The sequence below is a fragment of the Bactrocera tryoni genome, chromosome 4 (assembly GCF_016617805.1).
Source record: "Bactrocera tryoni isolate S06 chromosome 4, CSIRO_BtryS06_freeze2, whole genome shotgun sequence".
NCBI classification, from domain to species: domain Eukaryota; kingdom Metazoa; phylum Arthropoda; class Insecta; order Diptera; family Tephritidae; genus Bactrocera; species Bactrocera tryoni.
Window position 1 is genome coordinate 24,314,908 of NC_052502.1, and position 25,424 is coordinate 24,340,331.

The following is a 25,424-nucleotide window of genomic DNA, read 5'->3' on the forward strand; positions in this document are numbered from 1 at the left end:
ACATAAATTTTGAGGCAACTAACGTAGTGCGAATATAAAATGTAAACATGTATGTGTGTCATGTGTATCTTTTCGCAGTTGATTGCGTTGTGCTGAAAGTTTGCGGTGCACACATGACCGTTAGTTGTTGCCACCGCGAAAATTTAGCACAATGCCACATTTTGGAAACTTTTTGCGGCAAAGTGGTCGGAGATGCCGTGTGCGCCAGCGACCACACACACACCAACACATCTGTATGTCATATATGTATGTATGTATGCTTGAGCACTAAGTGCTCCATGAGCTGATTGCCAGTAGCGCATAAAACACTCAAGTGCAGTTTATTTGAAATTTGCCGCGCTTTGCTCGTCATAATTCAGTTGAACTGAAACCAAAAGCAACAGCAAACACACACATACTCGTAACGTTGTTAGCAGCTCGTTTTCCGGGGTGTACTCAGCAAGCAGTCAATCCACTAAGGTATGACCTTCACCAATGCGGCTGCGGCTGGTGCTGCAGCTCGACTTGACTTGCTTTTTCATTTCTCCCCTCTGCGTCTAGCATTGGCTACTACTTTTTTGCGCATTCAATTTTTGTAGTACTTAACGCTTTGTTCAAGTTTAATTTAATTTGATTTCGTTTAATTTAATTTAATCCCATTGCATTGTGATTACATCTCGAATCACCCTCAACACTCTTAACCCTCAAACATACATACATACGTACGTATATATTAGCGATTTCGATTAGTTAATTTTTACTTTTCTTAACTTTGTGCCTCTCTTGCATTGTTCAGCACACACACACCACCACATTTCATACATACAAATACGCTGTCTTCGGTTGGATAAAGTTTATGGCACACATTTGGCGCAACTGCGGTGAAAGCAACGGTTGGTCTAAAGAGGCGCAGAATAATTACATAATGGAACACCTAAAAAGTTATTTTTCTTCCTGCTAGCACCACTTTGATAAATTAATTATTTATACAAAATAGCAGTTCTATTTACATTTGTATGTACATATATATGTTTTTTCCTAAGGAGGTAGTTCGATAAATCATACGAATAATAAATATACAAAGCTCTATTGCATTCGCCAGACTTTGAAAAGTGACGATTAGAACAAGCAACTGGTATAAATACAATAGACTGGTATAAACTAATAGGGATGGAAGAGGAAGTGATTATGCCTGATTAATAAATATATACTTAGATATAATAGATATATACCTTTGAAATGAGATGTTAAAATTTCTATTCGATATCTGAAATAATTTCTTGCGGTTATAACCCAATAGAAGCTCACCCCTTCTATTCCTCAAGAATTTTCAAAAAATTGAAAAAAACAAGAAAAAACGTTAACTTCGGTTGCACCGAAGCTAAATACCCTTCACAGGTGCATTTCTGTTAGTAACTATGTGTTCAGTTTGTATGGAAGCTATATGCTATAGTTTTTTAGAGATTACATTGTTGCCTTAAAAAATAATCTATACCAAATTTCGTGAATATATCTTGTCAAATGTGAAAGTTTTCCATACAAGCATTTGATTCCGATCGTTCAGTTTGTATGGCAGCTATATGTTATAGTGGTCCGATATCGTTCCGACAAATGAGCAGCTTCTTGAAGAGAAAATGACGTTTGCAAAATTTCAAAACGATATCTTAAAAACTGAGGAATAGTTCGTATATATACAGACAGACGGACATGGCTAAATCGACTCAGCTCAACATACTGATCATTTATATATATACTTTATAGGGTCTCCGACGATTCCTTCTGGGTGTTACAAACTTCGTGACAAACTTAATATACCCTGTTCAGGGTATAAAAACCGGTCTAATCTATTCTCTAATTGAAAAACTATTTAAAAATATAGTCCCGAAATTTCATAGGTTTACTCCGAACATTTTCGAAGAAATAGGCCCAAACCAATGCACTTTAAGTACCAAAACTTTGAGGTTTCCCCGAAACTAACTTTTTTTATCCGGCCGTTAAAACTGCGATCGAATTATTTAAACGATTTACTTGAACTAAAGCGTATTTTATAGACAATTTTATACTCAAGTGCTTAATAGCGCGCTTTCCCGAGAAAACTATTTCAGCTTTAACTATTTTGATGCCGAAAAAAACAGGTAAAAAAGGCACTTTTTTACAAAATCCAGGCCTACATCACCAATTTTTCGAAATTCTCAAAACCCCTTCACTATGCACTTGATAAAAGTTTCCTTATTAAAAAAATAGTTTTTCTTCGTTTCAGATAAGAAGCCTAGCCAGGAAGTTGACGGCCGCAAAATATGTCAATCAACGAGATCGTTGATATTTCCCCGATTTTGTTTTTTTTTTGACATAAAGTAATTTTTATTTTGTAGTTCTATAAAACCTCTTAATATATATGCAAAAGAATCGGATAAGAGCTGTTTTTATTCTCTCATAATAAAAGTGGAAAAAATTCCTTTTTTTTGACGGTTCTAGAGGTAGCCCCTAAGTTCAATCAGATCCATCGGTATATCTGTAAACGCGTTTTTTAAGCAGCATTTATAAAATTTGCTTGAGTGATCACACGACTTTAATAAAGTAGTAGCAGTAGACAAGCGATACGATCGGTATAAAATGATTCCTGTTTAATGTCTTATAGTTTTCCTTAAAATGTGGGCCAGTTTCTTGATAAGAACAAAAATCGAATTTTGATAGGCCAAACCGAACAAAATTTTGGGTACAAATTCAACTTAAGAAAAAAAAACATAATATCTTTTACTTAGTTGGGAATTTAGTTTTTGGTTTCATTAACGAAGAACGCTGGAATCACTGCAGCAGTGGAGGACCTTTTATTTAGCGAAGTCGCAAATTGCGTGTTACTCTAAAATACTTTTTTTTTTGTTATACTACGTTGTGATTTGAGGACCGTGCATTTCCGGTTTAATAACGAAGAAGAGAGAGCTAAATCTAAGCGATTTGCAAAGGGTGTTTTTAGACGTGTAATTTTCAATGAGGTATCATTTTTTCGGAATTGGCCATTTTGACAGCTGTTGGTCGACATAATCGCCCAGCACAGTTGAGACGCCGTTACTTCCTCACAAAATCAGTGTTTTGTGTGGTCTATAAGCAGAGAGAATTATTGGGTCATAATTTCTTCTAATAAAATGATTAATGACTTTGTCGTGGCTGAATTGGAGGATATGGATCTGGACGATCTTCTAACCTTTTCTAACAAGACAGCGCTACATGCCATACAGCCAAATGTGGACTGTGACCTCAAAGTTCATGCGATTTAACACTGCTGTGCTATTTTTTGAGGGGTTATGTAAAGGCGATTGTCTCCGCAGATAAGTCCGAGACGATTGACTACTTGGAAGAGAATATTCCGCGCGTTATTGTTGACAAATGGCCACAATTGCTGCCAAACGTGGTCGAAATGATGCCACTCGCTCAGTAATTCAAACGGCCACGGTAGTCACTTTCCTTTGGGCCTTTTTAAAACATAATGGAAAGCCGTTTATAAAAAACGCAAACTTCTATGCGACAACTTCTGATATTACCAAATACATATCCGATATTACGTCACTCTGATTCTCTGACATCAATTTCTTCCAATGAAAACAAAAATTTCCAGAAAACGACTATTTTCCATAGGCAAAATGAGAAAGATATTATTATGAACCTTCACGTGACAGTCTATATAAGCTACAAAAACTTGGGGAATTGGTATTGTAGGACAAATGAATCATGCTCGGATCACAGATAGCTTTTGATTTTGTGAAACCACGTAGCTCTCGTGACTATTTCCGATATGACATTGACCAAAGGATTAACGCAAACGTTAAAATTGTTATATGGCCACATCTATTTTCTAGGAATATGTCGGCATAATTTATATGGTGGAAAAGTCTTCGGTATTTTATCAAGTTACCCCCGTACACTTACACAAAAGTACAAAAGAAAGTACAAGTAAATAGCAGTCTTCCTCAATAATCTTTGCTTACATGCACTCAATATTTATTTAATACACTCATGGTCACTTATAATAAGCCGTACGAAAATTTATCGCTTGACCATGAAAATTGGTGCTACCAACAACAAGTGTTATTTATCAGAAACCCCGCACGCTTCACTACGGACGGACTGCCAGCAAATGCTGTCATTATTGCCATTTCGATGGGTGCTCGTGAGTTGCCAATAATCGTCGTCGTCGGGCACTTTGTCATCGAGACTCGGATAAAAAACATCGCACGCCACCATAACCGTAAAGCAATCGCATTAATCACTACTTTGCTGGTGGTGTTGTTGTTGTACAAAAAATATTTTTACTTTTGTGTAATCATCAATTGTTCTTTTGAATTAGTAATTGAGTGCTCAAATACAGACGATTGAATTACCCAACTGATGGACGGCATCAAATGACGGACTGACATTCAATTTTGACAATTACTTTTTATTCGCGAATTATAAAAATAGTAGAAACGTGGAATAAAAAACACTGTAATAGTGTTTCCGTTGCTCTAGCAATTCAAAAGTGATGAATTCAATCATTTTGCTGAGCTTCATTTAAATCGCAGAGCCGAGGCATTGAACGACTAATGGCATCTTGTTAATAGTGATTACAACGCTGATGGCAACAAAGTTAATAAAAAGTTTAAATTTACATACAGAAGTCGAATAGTATATTTATATGTATGTTTGCATGTGTGCGTGAGACTAAAATAAGTTTTTGTTTATAGAAATTAACTTCTCATCACCGGATGCTTCGCAGATATCTCATTAGCGTTAACTATATATGTAAATATGTACATAACATATATATTTCCGTAAGGCAATTCTAACGAGATTTTAATTCATGACTTTTTTGTTTAAACGGAAAGTCTAATTATTTAAGTAAAAAGTAAGTTGGCAAACGAAATGCCAATAATCAACATCCGTCACTGAGAGCCTTATAGTTTATAAAATGTAATTTGTCATAAGAATATTACACAAGAGAATATTGCTCTGATGTTTTGAACGTAATTTTTAACTATAATCTTTCAAAAAACTTCATGCACGATAAAATAGTATTAGTTTTGGGTCCCGCAGATCTGGTCGCTTGAATATGAGATCTGAATTCGATAGAACAGGAGATCGAAGGTTCCGAGTCCCACAAATCTAGTCGCTTGAACATGAGATCTGAATTCGGTAGAACAGGAGATTGAAGGTTCCCAGACTCACAAAACTTGTCGATTCAATGTGACATCTGAATTCCGTAGAAAAAGAGATCGAAGGCTCTAGGTCTCACAAATCTTGTCGCTTGAATATGAGATCTGAATTTGGCAGAACAAAAGATCGGAGGTTCTAGGTCTAATCTTGTCGCATGAATATGAGATCTGAATTCGGTAGAAAAAGAGATCGAAGGTTCCGAATCTTACAAATTTTGTCGGTTGAGTATGAGATCTGAATTCGGCAGAAAACGAGGTTGAACGTTTCGAGTCTCACATATCATGCCGCTTGAATATGAGATCTGAATTCGGTAGAACAAGAGATCGAAGGTTCCGAATCCTACAAATTTTGTCAGTTGAAGATGAGATTTGAATTCTGTAGAACAAGAAATCAAAGGTTCCGAATCTCACAAATCATGCCGCTTGAATATGAGATCTGCATTCGGTAGAACAAGAAATCAAAGGGTACGAACCTCACAGATAGTCTAGTACATAAAATTGTCACATAACTCAATAAACAAGATACATTGGCAATGTTATAGTTATTTGTACAAAGAGCAGCATCAAGACTGGAGACGAAAGAACGATCTAGAGTAAATCATATGTTGTAAAGGGTGTCCAAAATTACGAGACCAAGTTTTTTTTTGTTTTCAGTGAACCACTTCACAAGCCTGTGAAAGAAGAAACACTCTTCTTAGTCAAATCTGGGAGTACGGATGGTGGAGGACCAATTCATAGCGTATTCTTCTGATTAATCGGCCAGTAATATGGGGCAGCTTTGACTGATGTTCAAAAAAAGCCTCGTGTATCTTTCGCAGTTTTAGTTCGTAAAAATTTAAAAATTTGCTAATAATGTGACCTATCTTGGAATTGCCAATGACGTTGACTAACTCTATCAATTTCATTTTAATGTCACCCAACAAAATTTAACAAATTTTCGCGATGTTTTTTGCGGTTGCTGAATCTTGTGGTTTCGCTGAACAGGGTGTATCGTTTTGATGGAATTCAAGCGAGGCGAAAATTATGTGATGTGTAAGGAGTAGATGTGTTGACCGAACGCCAATGCCAAAATTGGTTTGCAAAATTTCGTTCCGGCGATCGCGATCTTAAGATTGCACCACGTCTTGAAAAGACACTTGAAGCCCATGTGGATAAAATAAAGTCGTTGGTCTATGCTAATCCGTGAAAAAATACTTGAGAGTTTGCTGAAAGATTAAACTTGTCTACCGCGACGCGACATTCGAGTTCCTCATGTTTTTCAGAACAAAATTTGCTACGCCGCATTAATAGTTAAAGAAGTGATCCATTTTTGAAGCGTATTGTCACTGGCGACATTAAGTGAGTTTTTTTGCAAGAATGTAAAACGCAAGCTATCATGATCTAAAGGATATGAATCAGCTCAAACCACTTCGAAGGCCGATAGTCACCAAAAAAGCTATGTTGTCAGTTTGGTGGGATTTCAAATAGATCGTTGAAGTGTATTGTAATCAGCCGGACAAATTGAGTGAAGCACTCGAAGGAAGAAGAGGCCAGAATTGATCAATATAAAGGATGCAGCGTTCCTCCAGAATAATGTAAGACCTCATACAAGTTTGATGACTCGCCAAAAGCTTTTGAAGCTTCAATGGGATGTATTTCCACAACCCAATATTCTGCCGACTTGGCACCTTCGGATTATTACATTTTCCGTTCTGTGCAAAGTTTTTTGGATGGGAGAAGCTTCACCTCAAATCAGACCTACTTGAACCAGTTTTTTGCCTGTAAGAATCAAACATTTTATGAGCGTGGAATCAATGTCTTGCCCGAAAGATGACCAAAGGAATTGGATCAAAACGGAGAATACTATATATTTTCATAAATTGCCTAACAAAATAAAAAGAACGATTGGATTAAATGTCATGAAACTTTGCAGTATTCTAGTTAAGCGTAGTACACCAAATCATGCATAGAGGTGGTTTACTTATGGCGCGATCACGAGGTCACAACAAAGTTTTTCGTCCTATGTAGTCTAACTAATTTTGAGGAATATTGCAGAATTTGCGTACTTCGACGGATAAAGTTCATTTTTTTAAGTGAACTAGACTATCTTGGGAGCGACGACAGAGTCTGTGGATGTAAAAAAACGCGTTTGCAAAAAAATAACAGTTATTTACCGTTATTTCCAATGCAAAAAGACCACCCTGTCTACTAACACTTCTAAAAAAATCAGCTTAGCTCAGCCGAGCGAACTTCTTATACCCAAGGGGGGCATGAGTTTGCGTTCATGCAGAGCTTTAATTGTCGCCTTTACATTTGAATCGGTATTGAACGACGACGCTGAGGCCAGGGTCAAAAATCACTTGCGCACCAGCACACAAACACATACATGTGCGAACGTGTGTATGCTTGAATGGAAATGAGTATAGTGTTACGTCCATCACAAAGTCAGCTGCCGTTTGGCTAAGGTGACATTGAAATGCGCAAAGCAACAACAACAAAACCAACTAGTGCAAACGCAAAAACGGTGAGTAGTAAAAGCGGCATGAATGCTAGAATGAAACGAAAGTGCAGAGAATTGAATGGAAAGATGACCAGTTGATGGCCATGTCGTCAGCAAATAACAGCACAGCAAACACGACAGCAGAAAGCATTGGAAAGGCCGAGGCAGGCAGGCAGGCAAGTGGAGCGGAAGTACGGCTGCAGCGTGCGTTGGTGTGCTGTTGCAAGTACGTCTTAAGCTCCGCAACCGTACTGCAGTTTGGTGTCACCGAGAGTCAAAAGTAATGGCATTTTGTGACACATCAACTGACGAGCGGAACTACCGGCGTGCGCATGCATATGTGTTTGTTGGCTTTTTATTGAGTTTTTTTTTTGGAGCAACAACCAGTTGGTTGGTTGGTTGGTAGTGCTGCACACACGTCCAGTCTTAATTCCTGTTGTCATATGACTCGCTGCCCTTCCGTGCCTTCGTCCACGACGAAGTTCGGTTGGCAAGCACTGTGTGGCAGTCCGTTGAGAGACACTTTTTGCGACAAACTCGTTGACATATGCAGGCACGCATGAGTTCGGCGTTCCGCAGAGCAAACGAAAAGGCATACGATTTTCATTTAATGCCACACAATTGGCTTTTAGGCTTTGTTGCTGGGCGCAAATGTGTCCACATGCAAGCGCACTTACATGCATATACACATTTATTTGGTTTGGCAATTTTCGCGTTCTGCTCACTTGACAGCCGAGTAAGCATGATATGTTTTATTTGCTTTTCAATTTCTTTGTTTTTTGTTATTTTTTTTTGTTTTTGGTCACAATACCGCCGCTGTTGTTTTAATTGTTTTATGGACACACTCTTGGCGTTTAGTACTAATTTTTTACTGTCGTATTTTATATACATATGTACATATGTATGTATGTCGGTAAATATGTCGGCTCTTTGGTTTAGTCATCGGTTCGGGTGCTGACTGCCCGCATGAAACAAAGGAAATGTAGGAACAGTTTAGTTGCGGTCATTATAGCAAAATGAAATAATACAACAAAAACGTAACTAAATTCTTATCAGTATCGGGAAATTCGACTTTACCTTGGATTATATGAATGTGTGCTTCTACTGTGGAACTGTAGGAGTATTAGTCATTTGATTTAGATTTCTGATGAAATAGGCATATATATGTACATACATATGTAAAGGAACACTCAAAACCGTCTTAATGAAATTCTCTAAAATTAAAAAAACTGCTTTATTTTTCTTTGAAATAATTTAGTTAAGATCATGAATTGATTATCTATATATTACATATAAAAAATATCTACTGTAATGATGACGTAAAGTTTTAATTTTGAAAATATATTTTTTTACTTTAAAATAGTTACAAAAGTAATGCAATTTCTAAAGATTTTAAAGCAAAACTATTTTTTATGCAAAACAGTTCTCAAATAATATCTAAATAGTTTAAAGAATTTCCACTCGAATTTCTTTTGCTTTCAAGAAAGTGGATGTTTAAAACTGAGGTGGGTACTGCTGAAAAATAACAACTGATCAAATTTCAATCGGACTAGACCATTTTAGCCGCGAAAAAGCCGAATCGATCAAATATTTTTCATAAATTGATCAGGTTGCAAATAAACTTTGTTTGGGAAATAATCACTGTATCTTTATACCTTTAACAGAGTATATTAAGTTTGCCACGATGTTTGTAACACCCAAAAGGAAACGTTAGATACCTTATTAAGGGGTTAGATGGGTTTAAAGGTTTCAAAAAAAATTTTATTTTCTTATTAAATTCTACAACACCTCTAGAATATTGTCCTAAATTTTCGAGTTGATTCGAGTAATAGTTTCGGAGATATAGCTTTGAGAATTTGTGCGCTCGGGGCTAACTAGGCTAAGTGCGCCGTCTTTGAACGCTTTTTTCTCGAAACTGTGTTTTTGAAGTCGATTGGCAGTATTTCTCGAGAACTACTAAACCGATCTTCATGAATTTTTACATAGGCCTTTGCGATACAATTCTTAAAGACTTGGACGAAGGATTTTTTTTTTCGATTACAACTATTTGAAAAAAAATCGCGAAAAATGTCTGCCTAAAACCCAATTTTCAGTTTTTTTTTGTTCCTTCGTCCAAGTTCTAAGTTAAGGCTTTAAGCACGTATTTTTCACTTTAGCTGATCCTATAAAGAGTTATTCTGTCAACGCGGGCGCATCTTTTTTCCGATGGATCGCCGGAAATGGCGTCGCAGTTTAAGATATTTTTGTATGAGAAAAAAATTGTTTAAAACATATTGTTTTTACCCGAGAAAACCCATGTAACCCCTTGAGTATATAAATAAATAAAACCAAAATGAACTGAATCGATTTAATCATGTCCGTCTGCCCGTCATTCTGATTGTTTGTATACGAATTGGTCTCTCAGTTTTTGAAATATCATTATGAAATTCGGTAGTCGTCCTTTTCTCGCCAAGAAACTACTCATTTGCCGGAACGGCCCTAATCGGACCACTATAACATATAGCTTACCTGCAAACTGAGGGATCGGATGGAAGTTCTTGTGTAGAAACTTTTTCATTTGACGAGATATCTTCATCAAATTCGGTGTGGGTTATTATCCAAGGCAGCAGTGCAATCTTCGAAGAAATTGTTCAGATTGAGTAACTATAATATATAGCTGCCATACAAACTAAGCGATCGGAATAAAGTGCTTGTATGTAATACTTTTTTATTTGACGAGATATCTTAACGAAATTTGGCATGAGTAATTGCCTATGATAATGATGCAATATTTGAAGAAATTGTTCAGATCAAATTGTTTCAGAGCTTCCATGTAATCTGAACGATCAAAGCTCATCTAAGAAATCCTTAGTTTTTGTGAAGGGTATATATGTACATATATAGAGGGTTAACTTCGGTTGCGTTTTTCTTGTTATTGTTTTTTATTTTGGAACACATGAAAACTTTTTCCGAAAAAATCAGCGAAAAAAACACCGGAAAATAAATTTTTATTAAAGGACGTACAATGCTTCCTTCAAATCGATCTAGCCGCATATGCAAATAGTACAAATATTTAAATAATTTTTATCTTTTATGTATTTTTTAAATTGGTTTTTCGTAGCCCTTTCAATTACGTCAATAATTTTGAGTTTAATATTTACTTAGTATAATTAATAATAATTATTGCACTTGCCACTTCTGTTTGCCGATTCGATTTACATACGTACACATACATACATATGTACATACACATCCATACTTTATGCATCTACGCCTTGTTTGTAATTTGCCATTTTCTCTTTAATTGATTTTTCAGATGTTATTACATTTGTTATTGTTTCGCAGTGTTATTGTAACTGCTTTAGTCACTTCTGTTATTGTAACAGTTACTGTTTTCTGTTTCTGTTTCTGTTCTACGGGCATACTGGTGTATGTATGTTTGTTTGTAGGTAGAGCAAATGCTTTTGCCATGGTTTCGATTTCCATTATTTCCTCAATAAATAAATAAATATGTATGTGTGTGTATGTGCTGGCATGGATTGTGCTCAGATTGTGGCAATGAGTTGTCGGCCAGTTTGTTAGCTGATTCACTATCTAACATTTCAAACGACTCGGCATACATCCATGTACACGAGCATATGCGAACTCAAGCTGCTGTTGGGTAAAACACAAAAGGAGAATAATTTCAAAAAAAATCTCTTTTTGTTTGCGGTTATTATTGCTGTTGACATTTCGAGCAAAATTGTTAAATTTTTATTTTTTATTTTTCATTTTGTTTTGTGAATTTATTTTACTTTTTTTTTACTTAGTAAACATGACTGTTGCTTTCATATTTTGCCACTGTTGCTATAACAAAGCAGTCAACAATTAACATAGTTGTTGTCACGTTATCGTTTGTCTTGCTTAACAATGGTTAATCGGTAAAAAATATATCACACACACATATATGTACATATGTATTTTTAATATTGTCGTGCATATTTACTTTTGTTGTTGTTGTGTGTTTTTTAGCGCCGTTGACACTTACAATTTATTGCATTTTTATGTTTGCCACTTTGCCCCACTGTACGCTTCATAATTATATGTACATATATATAAATATGCACTTATCCGGATAGTAATCAGCACGAGTATAATTAAATGTTTTACTATTTACACAAAGTGGATCAGAGTGAATCAGTTCCACGTACATACAGACATTTATGCAAGGTGGAGTATATGAAAAAAATGTTTTCAATGTACGCCTTTGTATGTATGTGTGTGTGTGTGCAACTAAATGGACAGGTGCTGCTCTAACATCTGAAGCACGTACTTAACTAAGTAGTAATGAAATAACTGACGGTAATAAAATTAATAATATGATTTTTTGTTGCCTAAATGTTTAGAATAGACAGACTGCTTTGTATAAAATAGCTTGTTCGTAAGTGGGAAAGAACTTTTGACGGATTGTTAGATTGTCAGCATATAAAAAATTGGATTAGCGATATGAAGAGAAGAAACAAAACACAGAAAAACGCTTACTTCGGCTATATTGAAGCTTTAGTAAATACCCTTCACAGGTGCATTTCTTATAACATTAAAGGGTGTAAAAAAATCTATATGGGTCCGATAAGAAGAGTTTTTTTGGTAACTGTATCGCTATTTTCAGCTATAATCTCTTCCAATGACTTGAGTATGATCGGCCAGTTTATATGAGAACTATGTATATGTAAACGGTGATCCAAGTAGAGGTACTTTTTTCAATAGCCTTTTTTTGACAGAGCACGCGCGTGTCCTGTCAAACTGTCATGTTCAGTATTGTTGGGCATTTCATTATGGAAAGACTTATGCCTAAACAACGTTTACAAATCATTCAACTTTATTACGAAAATTCACGTTCTGTAAAGCACTTTTTTCGCCTCCTTCGCTCAATATAATCGGCCTACTGAGCGTACTATTCGCAACACCATCACCCATCTTGAGACCCAGCATTCATTATTGAATAATATTCGACCGAATAGACCACGTCCAGCTCGCAGTGAAGAAAATATAGCAGCCGTAGCTGAGAGTGTACTCAAAGGCCGTGGAGAGTCGATTCGGCGCCGTTCGTGACAACTCGGACCGACTTATGGAAAAACTCGGGATTTTAAATTGAAAGCGTATAAAATACAGCTTGTGCAAAAACTGAAGCCGCTTGACCTTTCTAAGCGACATCGCCTCGCTTTATGGGTTAGAGTTTCAAGACCTGCCGTTTCATCCAGAAAAAAACGCTGTGGTGTGATTTGTGGGCCGGTGGAGTCATTGAAATTTATCTCAACGGTTGGACGTAGCTGCGGCCAAACATTTGAAAGATATATTCTTCAAAAAATAAATGCCAAAGAACGTTCTTTCGAATGATAATAAGCATCACACATACAAGTTGACGTTTCTGTGTTTTTCTTTAAGAAAGTAGGGAACCTCGAAATAGATCACTCTTTTTATGTATACATACAACACAGTCCAGAATTGGGCATCGCAAGCTGGTATGGGTTTGAAATCGGAGAAGACGGATCTGCTTGTGTTCACAGGGAAGCACAAAATTCCTCTATGGAGGTTCCCTTCGATAAATGGGACATAACTCAAGGACTGCACCAAGTACCTTGAGATAGTCTTATGGAAGCACAACGTGGAAGAGTGAGAAAAGCTAGTGTATGCTCGGCACAACCTGGGGGCTCTCTTCCTCTCTCGTGAACAGGTGCTACTCAACTTTTGTAAGCTTAATTTTGTGTTACGGTGCTGTAGAAAGGTGGTCAAAGTAAATATACAAAATATGGCTGTCGTAAAAGTATGTTAGCTACGCGCAACACTAAATATTTATTCGACGATGGAGTTGGTGCGGGAATATACTGTAAAGAGTTAAGCATAGGGCAACCTTTTAAGTTACCGGATCACTGCAGTATATCTCAAGCTGAGGTCTTTGCTTTTGCAAAAGCCGCGGAGCTGGCCTCTAATGCACCTGTAGACAATTCCAGAGTCAACATCTAGGTAAACAGCCAAGCACCAATCAAAACAGTAACCTAGTATCGTATATGGGCCAAAAGTCTCTTGGGAAGCAGAGCAGCAACGGAAAGTGTGCCAAAACCAGGCAACTTTACTCCTATTGTGTGCCAGGCCAAAAGGTAACGAGAGCAATGAAATTATGGACGAAATCGCTTAGAATTGTGCACGGCCAACACCCGAAAACGTAATAAACATTGGGAAAACTATGCATTGTCTATACGACGATCTGGACAGAAGCATGGTAAAGAAAATAAAAATCCGCTGGATCAAGCAACCTGGGTACAAAACTTCAACAGTCATGTGCAAAACTGTAGATCGGAATTACACAAAATGTCTATTGCCAATCGATAGAAGAGACTGTAGCAGCATGGTCGGAATACTAACTGGTCACTGTCCGGTGGCGTTACACGCCCGAAGAATGGGGCTGATAGATCGAGAATACTGCAGGAAATATCTAAAGCAAGGCACCAGGGAAATAATGGAACATCTCTTGTGCACTTGTCTGGCAAGTCTACGCTGTCAGCATCTGGGGTCCCTGAGTATGTTACACTGCGGGAAGTATCGATAGTGAGGCCGCAGAGTATGTTAAAATTCGCGTCAAGCGCATGCATCTTAAAAGATGACTACTCCTCTTGGATCTAAGAAATGAACTTCAAAGGACCAAAACTGGTCTCTGCGTGGCTTATTGACCCACCAGATTAACCTAACCTATATGTATGTAAATGGCATATTATCAAAAAATCATTTAATACAGTTGAAGTCTTATCTAAATATTTGATTGTTTTACAAAGTCTCAATAGTTTCCGATATTTTATTATCAACCCAACATTTTCATTACATATCTTAACAACTTCCTCAGTGGGTAATTAGTTATATTATGACCGATAAACTGATGATTAATGAATCCAAAAAGGGTATAGGTATAAATAATAATAAAATTAAAAAAGTTTGCAGTGCGCGAAATAGTTGAGAAAATTATGTAATAACTACCAAGAAGCAAGAAAAATAAAGGAAAGTAAACATATGCGCTGAAAAGCAGATAAGGCAAAGTTTTAGATAAATATGGAACTTTACATTATTATGTATTTATATTTGTGCTAACTCAAAAATGCGGTTCCCGAGAACTTACATATACATATGTACATAGTATATAAAATAATAAAACAAAACATGCTTGATAAATACCCGGGCCAAAGCAATGTTACAATAAACCCGTGATAATGACTCCATGCAATGTCTAGCGAAGCGAGATAAAATATAGTACCAAGTCGAGTATTTTTAGTTACTATTGTAGTGAAACTCTGCTATCATTCCTACGTATCTATGTGTGTATGAGTTTGTATACAAATAACTGACTTTGGTTGGGTGGCTATTCATCACAGCTAAAATAGTTTAAGATTCCAGACGGAGTTTTTCTAATGCAACTGCTGATATGTAAAGCATTACGAATATGTAGAGATATGACTAAAAAAAGCTAACTTCGGCTGAACTGAAGCTGTAATGCGCTTCACAAATACAAAAAATACCATACGGAGACTGGATTTTGATTGATCATTTTGTTGTAAAAGTTATCTAATAACCATGCCGCGGCAAGGTTCAGATAAGTTGTCATTGAATTCATCAAACGGTAGGCTCAAGAAATGTGCTGTTTCGACGGGATCGGACCTTGGGGAGAGGGGTGTCAGATGTCTATGATTAGCTGGGCATGCAAAGAGGTGGTAAGAGACTTGCAGGGACTCGTTGCATGTTGGATATACATATATTTTATTTGTCGTGATCGATCCTGGAAAAGTGGGAGTTTAACCTGGTACAGTATTCAGACTCTCGATTCTCGCGGCAACTCGTGCTCGTCGTCTGCGATAGATGGTGGTTTGACTCCAAGTACGCCACTGTCCGCTGTCCGAAGTGTGGTCGGCGTATTGTTTTATGTCGTCGACGTAGTTGAGGAAGGACGTCTTGATGCTCTTAGGATGCGGCTGCGCTTCTAGCAGGTGACTTCAGGGATGATTTCTACGAAAGCAGAAACTGCTTGGAGCATGTATCCCACAATGTGTGGCTCAATAGGAAAAATCAAGAGGCATTCCGTTGTAGTCCGGATTGCAGTGTTATAAGATGTTTGTAGCTTCTTCGCCTGCGTATCACTGCATCCAGACGAACATATTGGTACGCATAGTTAAGGACCGGCCAGCCAAGTACCTTGAATGTTGCCAACAACGCTTCTTTGTCTTTTCACCATGTGCTGCCGGTTGGCGACTTGAGGATTTTGTTGCGGCTTTGTACTTTGGCAATAATCGTGGTCGTGTGAGGAGTGAAAAAGCGCAGGATCGCAGGCTGTCGAATGTCAAACCAAAAATCTTGCCAATTAGGGTTATTGACAGTCGGAATTTTAACGCCATCGAAAAAAAAATTAAGTCCAAGTCGGTACTCCTTCGTCCAGTTTCAATTCCCACGACAGCCGGTTCTACGTAACCGGAATTGACCAGGAATTTAGCCGGCCAAAGGCTGTTTCTTCGGAGATCACACCTCGTTTGCGGAAAAGAAGCCTTAACTTGAAGATTATGCTTGAATTTCTTATCAATAGTAAATTGAAGCCACATATTTACAAAATATGAAACAAGAATTATAAAAAAATTTTTTTTGGAAAGTTTAATGACATTTGTAACTTTTAGGAATTAAACGCTTTACAAATAATACTTAGCAAATTCTGCAAAATTAATTTAGCTCATATAACGGTTTCTCAATGCACATACTCCATAGCTTGGTGTATTTCTTCTGCCACATATGGCCATTAGCCGGATGCCAAAGCAAGATACTCCACTCCTTTTGTGCCTTTTACGGGCAAACATAAGCAGACAGACATGCAGACTGTCTGTCTCTTCGCACGCTAGAACGCGCAGACGTGGCTTGATGCAGCAGTTGAACAAATATAGAAATGTGAAAGCAGAAAGTGCGTACTGCACTTGATGATATATTATCTCTTATACCGATTCACATTTTGGCATTTACTACAGTCGTTACACCAAAATCATACCACTTTAGTTGCAGCAGACAAAGGCAATCTTTTCTTTGTTACTTTTTTACTTGTTTTATTTTCATTTCTATTGATGATTGCAAAGACGACGTTTTGGCTGCGCCAAAATAACGACACATTAAGCAAAATCAATTACATACATAGACATATACATATTTATTTTACGAGTATATAGCGTCATATAGTTTTATTTACTATGCGGAGTGTTGAATACAAATAATAATGAAAAGGCAGGCAAACTTTTACAAATAAAATTTTTGCTTTTTTTGTTTTCAAGACGGTGTAAATATTTGCTATATTGGTCTATTTACCATGTGTATCTACTTTTATATATACATATGTGTATACATATAGGCTATAGTGAAAGACATAATGTGAGCATTTATTAAATAATATAGATATGTGTGTATGTATACTAGTATCTCGTCGCTCATTAGCAATTTTTGTGTTTGCTTAACTTAATTAGTTAAATATCAAAATTTTTATTATGTAAATATGCACTACTTATCTGCACAAATTTTTTAGTACAATTAATTTTTTTTACATAAATAAATAAGTGAAACAAGAAATTTTGATGCGCCGAAGCTCTGTTCTGTCTGTTCTGTCTTAAACAATTATCCATGTGAAATTTTCAGATATCTTATTAAATAAACAAGTTTTTCATACAAGAACTTAATTTTGATTGATCAGTTTGCATGGCAGCTATACGCTACAGAGGTCCGATATCGGCAGTTCAGGCAACTTCTTTGGGAGAAAAGTATGTGTGTAAAATTTCAGATCGATATCTCAATAACTGATTCACCTGTTTCATATCTAACACACAGGCGGACAGACCTACGAACATGACTAACTCGACTCAGCTCGTCTCGCTGATCATTCATATTTGTATATGTATATGTATATATTTTAGGTACAAAAGTAATTACTTTAGGAAATCCGAACCCATTTGTTTACCAGAAAAAAAAAACGGTTCGGAAAAGTTTCTCATTTTTGCATTGTCTTAAAAAATATTATCAATTTAACTGTTATGATTAATTGAAGAAATTAATTTTTATAATTTAAATAATATCCCATAAAACTGTAACGTAATGAATATTTAAAATATACCTAAACATTTTATAACTAATTGTAATATGATACTTACGGATAGAAAAAGAAGAGGAACGTCGTGGACAGCAATAGAATCCAGGCAAATGTAGCAGGAATGTAGCGAGTCTTCATGTCGCATTTGGGCATTCTGTTACTAAACTAATAGAATTATTATTTTTCCCCACCCGTTTTACTTTGATTACAACGGATATTTTTTTTACAAACAAACAAATTATAGAGGAGTTATGAGGTAACAGCTGTTGATTTTAAGTAAAGCGGCAATTGTTGCAGTAGAAAAATTGGAAGCGCAAGGTGGGCATATGAATATACGCTAGTAAAAACACTTTAGACACAATAACAAAGCTAAAGCGGCCGCTTTCCAATGTGATTTGTTTAGATGGTGCTTAAATTATGTCAGAAAAATTTGTAGATGAGTTAATATAAAGGAGAAAAAATTTCATTTAGGAAGATCTGCATATACACTTTTTGATCTCTTTATGGGTAGATCAATTAAAATTTGTTATTTGTTTTCTTTTTTTTATAAAAATGTTTACGTTTGTACACATTTACTATTGGAAATTTTTTTATATTTTTATTTACACAAACTTTTTCGACTAACCGGATTGCACTTCACCCCGCCGTTTGCATTATTATGCACACCACTTTGTTGTCCGACGCGCACCGCACGGCTATTTAACAATTCTCGTACGTCAATCGCTGGTTGTCGCCTTTTTTGTATTTTTTTATTTTCTGCTTGACTTTTTGTGTATTATATATTTAAAGCTTTTATTTTGTATTTCAATTCGGCTTTTTAAATTCTACACTTTCCACTACTTTCGTTTCAACTACACATTACACTTCAAGCAATATGCCATTGCCGCACATTGCCCTTGCGAAACATGGCAAATGATGCACTTCCAATTTTCATTTTTTTCACTTGCTTATTGAATTTTCCAACTGTTTAACTCACGTCTACGCCTGCCATTGTCTAACTATGCCCTTAAACCAAATCAATTGGCAACGATTCTTAAGATATAAAACTATAAAAACATATTTGTGAATATATGTTGGAATTTCACATTGCTGGATTTGCTGTTTCTCCTTGAAAATGACCACGGACGACGAGTTTCCTTCACGTATATGCGCTAGGCAACCAACAGCGAGTTTTTCTTCAACCGTGTCGCTACACCTTGCAGCTGACAGCACTATTAGAAATTCTAAAATGACACCACCGCATAGATAAAAGCTTTCTTCTTACAAAATTTGAAATATTAAACACACTACGCGCGTTATTATTAATATATATAAAATTGTTCGCGTTTTTCGTACAATTTATTTATTAATTTAATGAATTTTCACAACGCTCCATATTCACACGCATTCGCTCGATCGCTCGTTTTCGTACAATTTCCTCAAGTCTCAAATTTGTTTGCCACTCAGGTTGTACGGCTGCATTTTGTCGTATGCTCAAAATAATCAACGAATCGTCAAATGGAACGAACGAAAAGAAACTCATAATAGTGGTATTCACTATCATATTGGGGTTTTTTAAAAAATATTTTGTTAATATATTTAATAAATATACTTAAATGTTAAATTGATTGGCAGATAATACATATTTGAAAAATATTTTTTCATGAAAAAACAAAATAACACAAGCAAGTACTTTTAAATTTGCTTTGTCAAACTTCTGAAATTAATTAAAAAACAATATTTTTCTCTAACATATTTCTAGTATAATTAAAAAATGTTTTTACATTAAAAATTTATAAACAAATTAAAAATCTCAAAACTTTTGACGTTCTAGTCAACTGCATCCACTCTGTTTCGTTAAATTTTGACAGCTGTACAAGTTATTGATTTCTTGTTTTGCTTAAGGTCCCTGTGTATAAAATTTAAACAATTCGCGAATACAAATATAAAATTGTGAAGAAACTTTATATTGTATCATAAAGGTCATTTGCATTAATTTAACTAAATTTCATAGCCACTTTTCTAATAAGAAATTAAATATACATTAGTTTTGTTAAAACAGTATATTTCATTCATTCTCTCACATCTGTTTACTACAATTTGTATTTGTGTACAGGCGTCTTAAAGGCATGGTCAGCTGTCATATGGTGGTACTCGGCATTTAGCGGCCATTTTCGACGAATCTTCGTTTTCTGTTTACATCGTTGAAGTTAAAGCAGCAAATTTCGAAAAACTTGCAATTTAATTACTAAAAAATTAGCAAATTATCCTAAATACTGTATAAAATAGTGGAAAATGTCGCGTAGTGTTCGTGCGGAAACTCGTAGCCGAGCTAAAGATGACATCAAACGTGTTATGAATGCAGTGGAAAAAGTGAGACATTGGTAAGATGGCCTCCACTAGCTAATAGTAAAATGTGCCAATTAATTTTGAAACTTAATTTGAAATTATAGGGAAAAGAAATGGGTTACAATTGGTGATACAACCATGAAAATTTACAAATGGGTGCCCATATCGAATTCAGAGAAGAAAAAAGTGAGCAGTGTTAATAAGAGTGATAAGGAAAATTCACAGAAAGGCACGCCAACACCACCTCAAATAACGCCCTACGCCGGTCTGACTGCGGAAGATTCGAACACCTGTGAGTCGAAGCACATAAACTGATGAGTTCAAATGTTTGCATTCGAATTTATTTCCTTAACATCAATAAATAATATTTACATATAATAATTATAGCATTAGGTATTAAAACAAATTTTCTACCACTATTTCACAGGTTTCTCTATGGTGAGCGATTCCCAAGGTGCCACAGAATTTGTTTCTAGCATGCCATTTTCTGAGGATTCCAACTCGCAAGGCAGTGAAGGTCCAGTGAAACGACTAAAAACTAGTGATTAATTATAATATATATTCGTAAATAAACATGTTCGTATCGCATCCACTGCAAATCGCAATCAGTCACACTCGAAAATCAAGCAATTTTCAAGAATTGAAAAATTAATTTATGTTATTGAAGCAAAAACAAAAACAAAAAAATAGAGAAAATTAATTCCCATGGATATTTTGTACGCTGCAGAGTAGTATTGTATATGTGGAAATTAAATATCGCATACAAATATTTTCTACTACGCTGAGCTACTGCTGCTAACTAATTAATTTTAAGCAATTTATTATATTAAATAATTTAATTTACTTACATATATGAAATGTGCGCCTAGCTTAGTCATCATTACTCTAGTATTAAGTGAAATCCTTCTCCAAATTTTGTAATTTATATATATAAAAAATACACTTTACGTGCAAGTGCTATGGAGAAGGAGTGTGTGCACACGGAGAATTTTTACAATCGTATTAATAGTTGATTATGATGAAGACATTTTCATTATATTGTATAATTTTTTTTCTTAGTTAATGGTAGTGTGCGAGCAATTGCATTAAAAGTCCGCATTAAATAAAAATAAAATAAAAACATACATACCTACAAAAATAAAATACCACGCAATGGCGGTGATCGTGCACATTGTACGGTTGACGTAATGAGGCTGTCTGAAGGCACGTACGTAACTTAAAACCTGCATATTTCGAGTCTCTGTCAGTTGAATAAATCAATATTAATTTATTAAAGTTTGTATTAAAGATTACACTTTTGCTCTAAGAAAAAAAACGACTTTTTAATTTTATGCTAACTTGGAAAAAATAGGTAATTACTGTTATTGTTGATATTTTCCGATTTATAGCCAGGGTTGCGAATTCTATTTTTTTATTTTGGATTAAAAGTTTTAAAATATAATTTTAGTTTCGAAAATTGGAATTAAAAATTTAGTTTTTAATCCAATATGATTGGCATAAAAAATGCAAACATTTTTTTAAGTTAATATTCAAAATTTAAATTCTTTTTTTTATCCATAACCAATAAAAACTTATGAAATGTGTATAAATCGTTTAAAAGTGTAAGTTTGTCGACTAGTGCTCTAGCGTATTATAGAAGATGACTTTGTGTTAGCTCTAGTTCAAATCGGTAGAAACAAATACCCCAAACGCGGAAAAATTTTAATTCCAAACAATTTTTTTTAAATTCTTAGTTAATTAATGCTTGGTTTTAATATTATTTATTCGAATATTTGGTATAAAAATTAAAAATAAATTTTTAATTATATGTTTCATATTAACTTTTTTTTTTTATTTTTCCATCCGGTATTAAAAATTAAATACAGTTTTTGGAATAAAAATTATTTTTGAATGTCGTATTTTAAGTTAATTTTTTTATTATTTTTCAATACTGTATTTGGAATATAAAATTAAAAAATGATTTTTAATTAATATTTTCAGGGAGAAAATAAAAAAAAACGAAATTTGATACAACTATTTTTTATGCATTGTTTGTAACCCTGTTTCACATTAATATAAAAAAACACAATTTTTCCCATTTATCATTTTTTTTTTTATTCAATACTTTCAAAACTTGTATACAAAACGTTGTGTAAACGGTTATTTTATTTTTCTTAATATCAGACAATTACACCAATAAGCAAAGCCAATCGAAAATAAAACCACAAGCACTTTTCATGCAATTTAATATTTTTTCTCAATAAAAATTTGGCAAATTTACAATACAAATATGTATACATTTTCAGTTTTCCAATATTTTACGTTTATAACTTTAGCTACAACAATGTAAAAATTAACAATCGTTTAACTAATACATTTTTACGAACCTATGTGTGTATGTATGTATATTTTTTACGAGTACACATTTTTTAATTTCTTCAATTATATTTTTAAGCAATAACTTTCCTGCCTTTAATTTAGTCTAAGCGCTTATTAATTACTTTATATTATAAAAATGTTGAAAATAACACAATAAAACAATCGCAAATCGTCCAAAACACACAACGCCATCAAATAGTAATTATGTTGCAACGCCACAACATTCCCATGCCGCATGCCACATTTCTTGTATATCACTTGGCTGCCCTATTTCGTGCGCAAAATACAGTTTACTTGTATTTCTTCATGAAGTCGGCGTGGAAGGTTTGGAATTTGTCCAACATGATTTTCAGCTTGTCGGTTTGTGGCAGAATTGTGGTGCGGAAGTGATATGTGCCCTCCTTTTGGCCGAAACCGCTGCCGGAAACAATGCAAATGCCTGCAAAATTTTATAAAAAATTTAAACAATTAAAATGTATCAAAAAATGTATCCACTAACCAGTTGATTCCAGCAATTCAAATGCATAGAAAGTGTCGGGTGGCATGTTCTTCGCTTTAGCTGCCGCAATGGCCTTTGGTGGTATGACGATTTGTGGGAAGGCGTACATAGCGCCCTGCACCACATTCACCTTGAAGCCTTCGAAGCTGTTGAATGTTTTGTACACCAACTCGGCGCGCTCCTTGAGACCATCCAAAACAGCAGTCCTTTCAGCAATATATTGCTCGTATGAGGGCTCGCCCTTCTCTGGTGGATAAACCTACAAATATTAAAGTATATAATAAATACCAGTAATGCCACAAAATTTTAGCTTTTCACTCACCAAAGCGCTCACCGCCACCTGACCGGCGGTGGTGCTGCACAGCGACGCCGTTATCGATTTCGTTAGCATAGCTTGTACTTGTGGGCACATATTTAGAACCTCCATGTAGCCACCACGTATGCCACATTCACCTAGATAACCCTTCGAAGTGGACAAGAAGCTGCACAATTCCATTTCCCTATAGGGTGAACCCATTTCGTAGGCGACACTCTTGAAGGAGTAGAATTTCGAGTTCGGGTCGTAGATATTCGCCTGATACACTTCATCGGCTAGCAACAGCAGCTTGTGTTTATGCGCGAATTTGATGACGTCGACGATATTTTCTCGTGTTAACACCTGACCGGTGGGATTGCCCGGGTTGATGACGACCAGCGCACGTGGTTCGCTCGTCTTCCGTGCTTCATTGTAGGCTCGTTCCAGTTCGGGCACCTCCAGACTCCAGTTTTGCGCCTCGTTCAGGTAGTAACCGATACGGTTCATGGCGTATTCGGAGATGGTGGCCGAGTAGAGTGGATATTGTGGTATGGGCACCATCACGCCGGGACGTTTGCCGCCAACCTTAGCGCTGCAAAAACAAAAAAAAAAATGTTATACAATTAGTTTTTTATGTTGCAAAGGAATTTGGAAATGCTCACCGCACAAGTGAGAGTATGCTTTTGATGCCGGGTGTGGCACCAGCAGTCAGGTAAATGTTCTCCCAGTTGGATGGAATGCCATCACGCTTCTCGATGAAGTTAGCCACTTGGCGGCGTATCACTTCGATGCCAGCGGAGTCGGTGTATGAGCCGACTGATTGACCTTGGCAGCCATCCAAGATGATGCGTGCGCGCTTCTTCACATCCTCAGGGTAGGCGGGCGAGTCGAAGAGACTGGTATCCAATGTAAGCGCGAGCAGCTGTGTGGGGAGAGAAGAGGAAGAGTAGTTATACGGATTCATTAGCAAATTTGCAGTTTCTTCTTCGAAATGTTACCTGTCTCAGGAACGTGATAGGCTTTTGTCCCATAGCATGGCAATCGCCAATGTTGGCGCGAATCACTTGGTCGAAAGGTTTTTTCACACCCTGAAAAATCGCAATACAATACATATTTAGAAAATATTTCTTAAAAGAGTTTGTTTAAGTATAGCTAAAGATATTATCAAACAGAAATTATAAATAAATAATTTTTTATCACAAAAAAAGACACTTAATAGAAAGTAGGCCGAAATCCTAAAGAGTTAATGCAACCTATTCGGAATAGTACTTATATATATTTGTTGTTATTGTAATGACGTTCTTTCAAACATCATCGTAAGTTCAAAAAATGTTCCTATTTCGATGAACTTGCTCTAAAAAATAAGTCAGGTTAAGTTTGTCGCATAAGTCTTTTGTTTCAGTTAATTTTTTAGGGGCACACTTAATGCGAGAATTGAAAACAAACGACTTTTGTTCTCAAAATAACATTTTTCAAAGTGATTAATGGTGGATGGAGCTAAGTGTAGAAGCTCACGCAAGTGATAAAAGCGCCATTTACTTGGGAGTGGCCAGAAACGATTCTTTTACAAACAGCTTACGACTTCCAGTCTTAGACCAAGTATCCTATGGGTAGCCAAAGAACATCCGTTTGAAGGCGAGCTAAAGTGAGAAGGCGAATCATCACTCATCAGGGTTGTGCGCTCGGTTGGGGACCTGCCACGTGAAACCCCCCCAAATGAAAAGGATACTACAGCCTCGGATGAGAGACCCCCATTTTGATTACGATTTAAGGGCATGCACCTGGAATGTTCAGTCCCTTAAATGAGAAGGTCCCGCTGCCCAGATGGCTGAGGTAAGAGTAAAGGCTGACATCACTGCTGTCCAAGAAGAGCGTCCAAGGGCGGAGACGAGTAGGTCTATCTGACATTTACTACTGTGGCCATATAAAGTAGCGCAAATTCGGTGTGGGAGAGAGACTCCGTCGCCGAGTTCTGGCATTCATCCCTGTGGATGAACTTTTGGCCACAATCCTTATAAAATGCAAAGTTCTTCAACATATTGCTGATTTGCGCCCACGCCCCGACGGAAGAGAAGGACGATCTGATCAAAGGTATATTCTATGAGCGCTTGGAGGGCATCTATGAGAGCTGCAAGGAATGTATCTTTGGCACAACGGTCCATGATGAAACATCCCCAAATTGCTTGATG

The 25,424-nt window shown here is 36.1% G+C and overlaps 3 protein-coding genes across 6 annotated transcripts in view; 1 reads left to right on the forward strand and 2 right to left on the reverse strand.

The window, feature by feature from the left end:
- Positions 1–19,143, reverse strand: part of LOC120776180 (palmitoyltransferase ZDHHC5-B) — a 108,051-nt gene extending 88,908 nt beyond the window's left edge. For all 4 annotated transcript variants that reach the window (XR_005705401.1, XR_005705402.1, XM_040106797.1 and 1 more), the window contains exon 1: positions 17,817–19,143. Coding sequence is in view for 2 of the 4 variants with exons in the window: in XM_040106797.1 (XP_039962731.1) it covers positions 17,817–17,908 (92 nt within the window). In the remaining 2 variants the exon portion in view is untranslated. The remainder of the gene's footprint in view (positions 1–17,816) is intronic.
- Positions 19,144–19,627: 484 nt separating this feature from the next.
- Positions 19,628–21,349, forward strand: LOC120775819 (B-cell CLL/lymphoma 7 protein family member B). The gene is made up of 4 exons (XM_040106173.1): positions 19,628–19,716; positions 19,851–20,118; positions 20,188–20,375; positions 20,511–21,349. The coding sequence occupies exons 2-4, from the start codon at positions 20,030–20,032 to the stop codon at positions 20,630–20,632; spliced, it is 399 nt and encodes a 132-aa protein (XP_039962107.1). The 5' UTR covers positions 19,628–19,716; positions 19,851–20,029; the 3' UTR covers positions 20,633–21,349.
- Positions 21,350–22,151: 802 nt separating this feature from the next.
- LOC120774223 (alanine aminotransferase 1) overlaps positions 22,152–25,424 on the reverse strand; it is a 30,213-nt gene continuing 26,940 nt past the window's right edge. The window contains exons 4-8 of the mRNA XM_040103681.1: positions 24,234–24,323; positions 23,898–24,157; positions 23,263–23,827; positions 22,941–23,199; positions 22,152–22,880 (exon numbers count right to left, since the gene is read on the reverse strand). Of these exons, the coding sequence (XP_039959615.1) occupies positions 22,732–22,880; positions 22,941–23,199; positions 23,263–23,827; positions 23,898–24,157; positions 24,234–24,323 (1,323 nt within the window). The 3' untranslated portion in view covers positions 22,152–22,731. The remainder of the gene's footprint in view (positions 22,881–22,940; positions 23,200–23,262; positions 23,828–23,897; positions 24,158–24,233; positions 24,324–25,424) is intronic.

What these genes read in the sequence shown, in the direction of transcription:
- LOC120775819 (XM_040106173.1), top strand. Translation starts at nt 20,030, where the DNA reads ATGTCGCGTAGTGTTCGTGCGGAAACTCGTAGCCGAGCTAAAGATGAC. An exon ending in GTGGAAAAAGTGAGACATTG is followed by an intron (nt 20,119 to 20,187) that starts GTAAGATGGCCT and finishes TTGAAATTATAG; the next exon opens with GGAAAAGAAATGGGTTACAA. An exon ending in TGCGGAAGATTCGAACACCT is followed by an intron (nt 20,376 to 20,510) that starts GTGAGTCGAAGC and finishes ACTATTTCACAG; the next exon opens with GTTTCTCTATGGTGAGCGAT.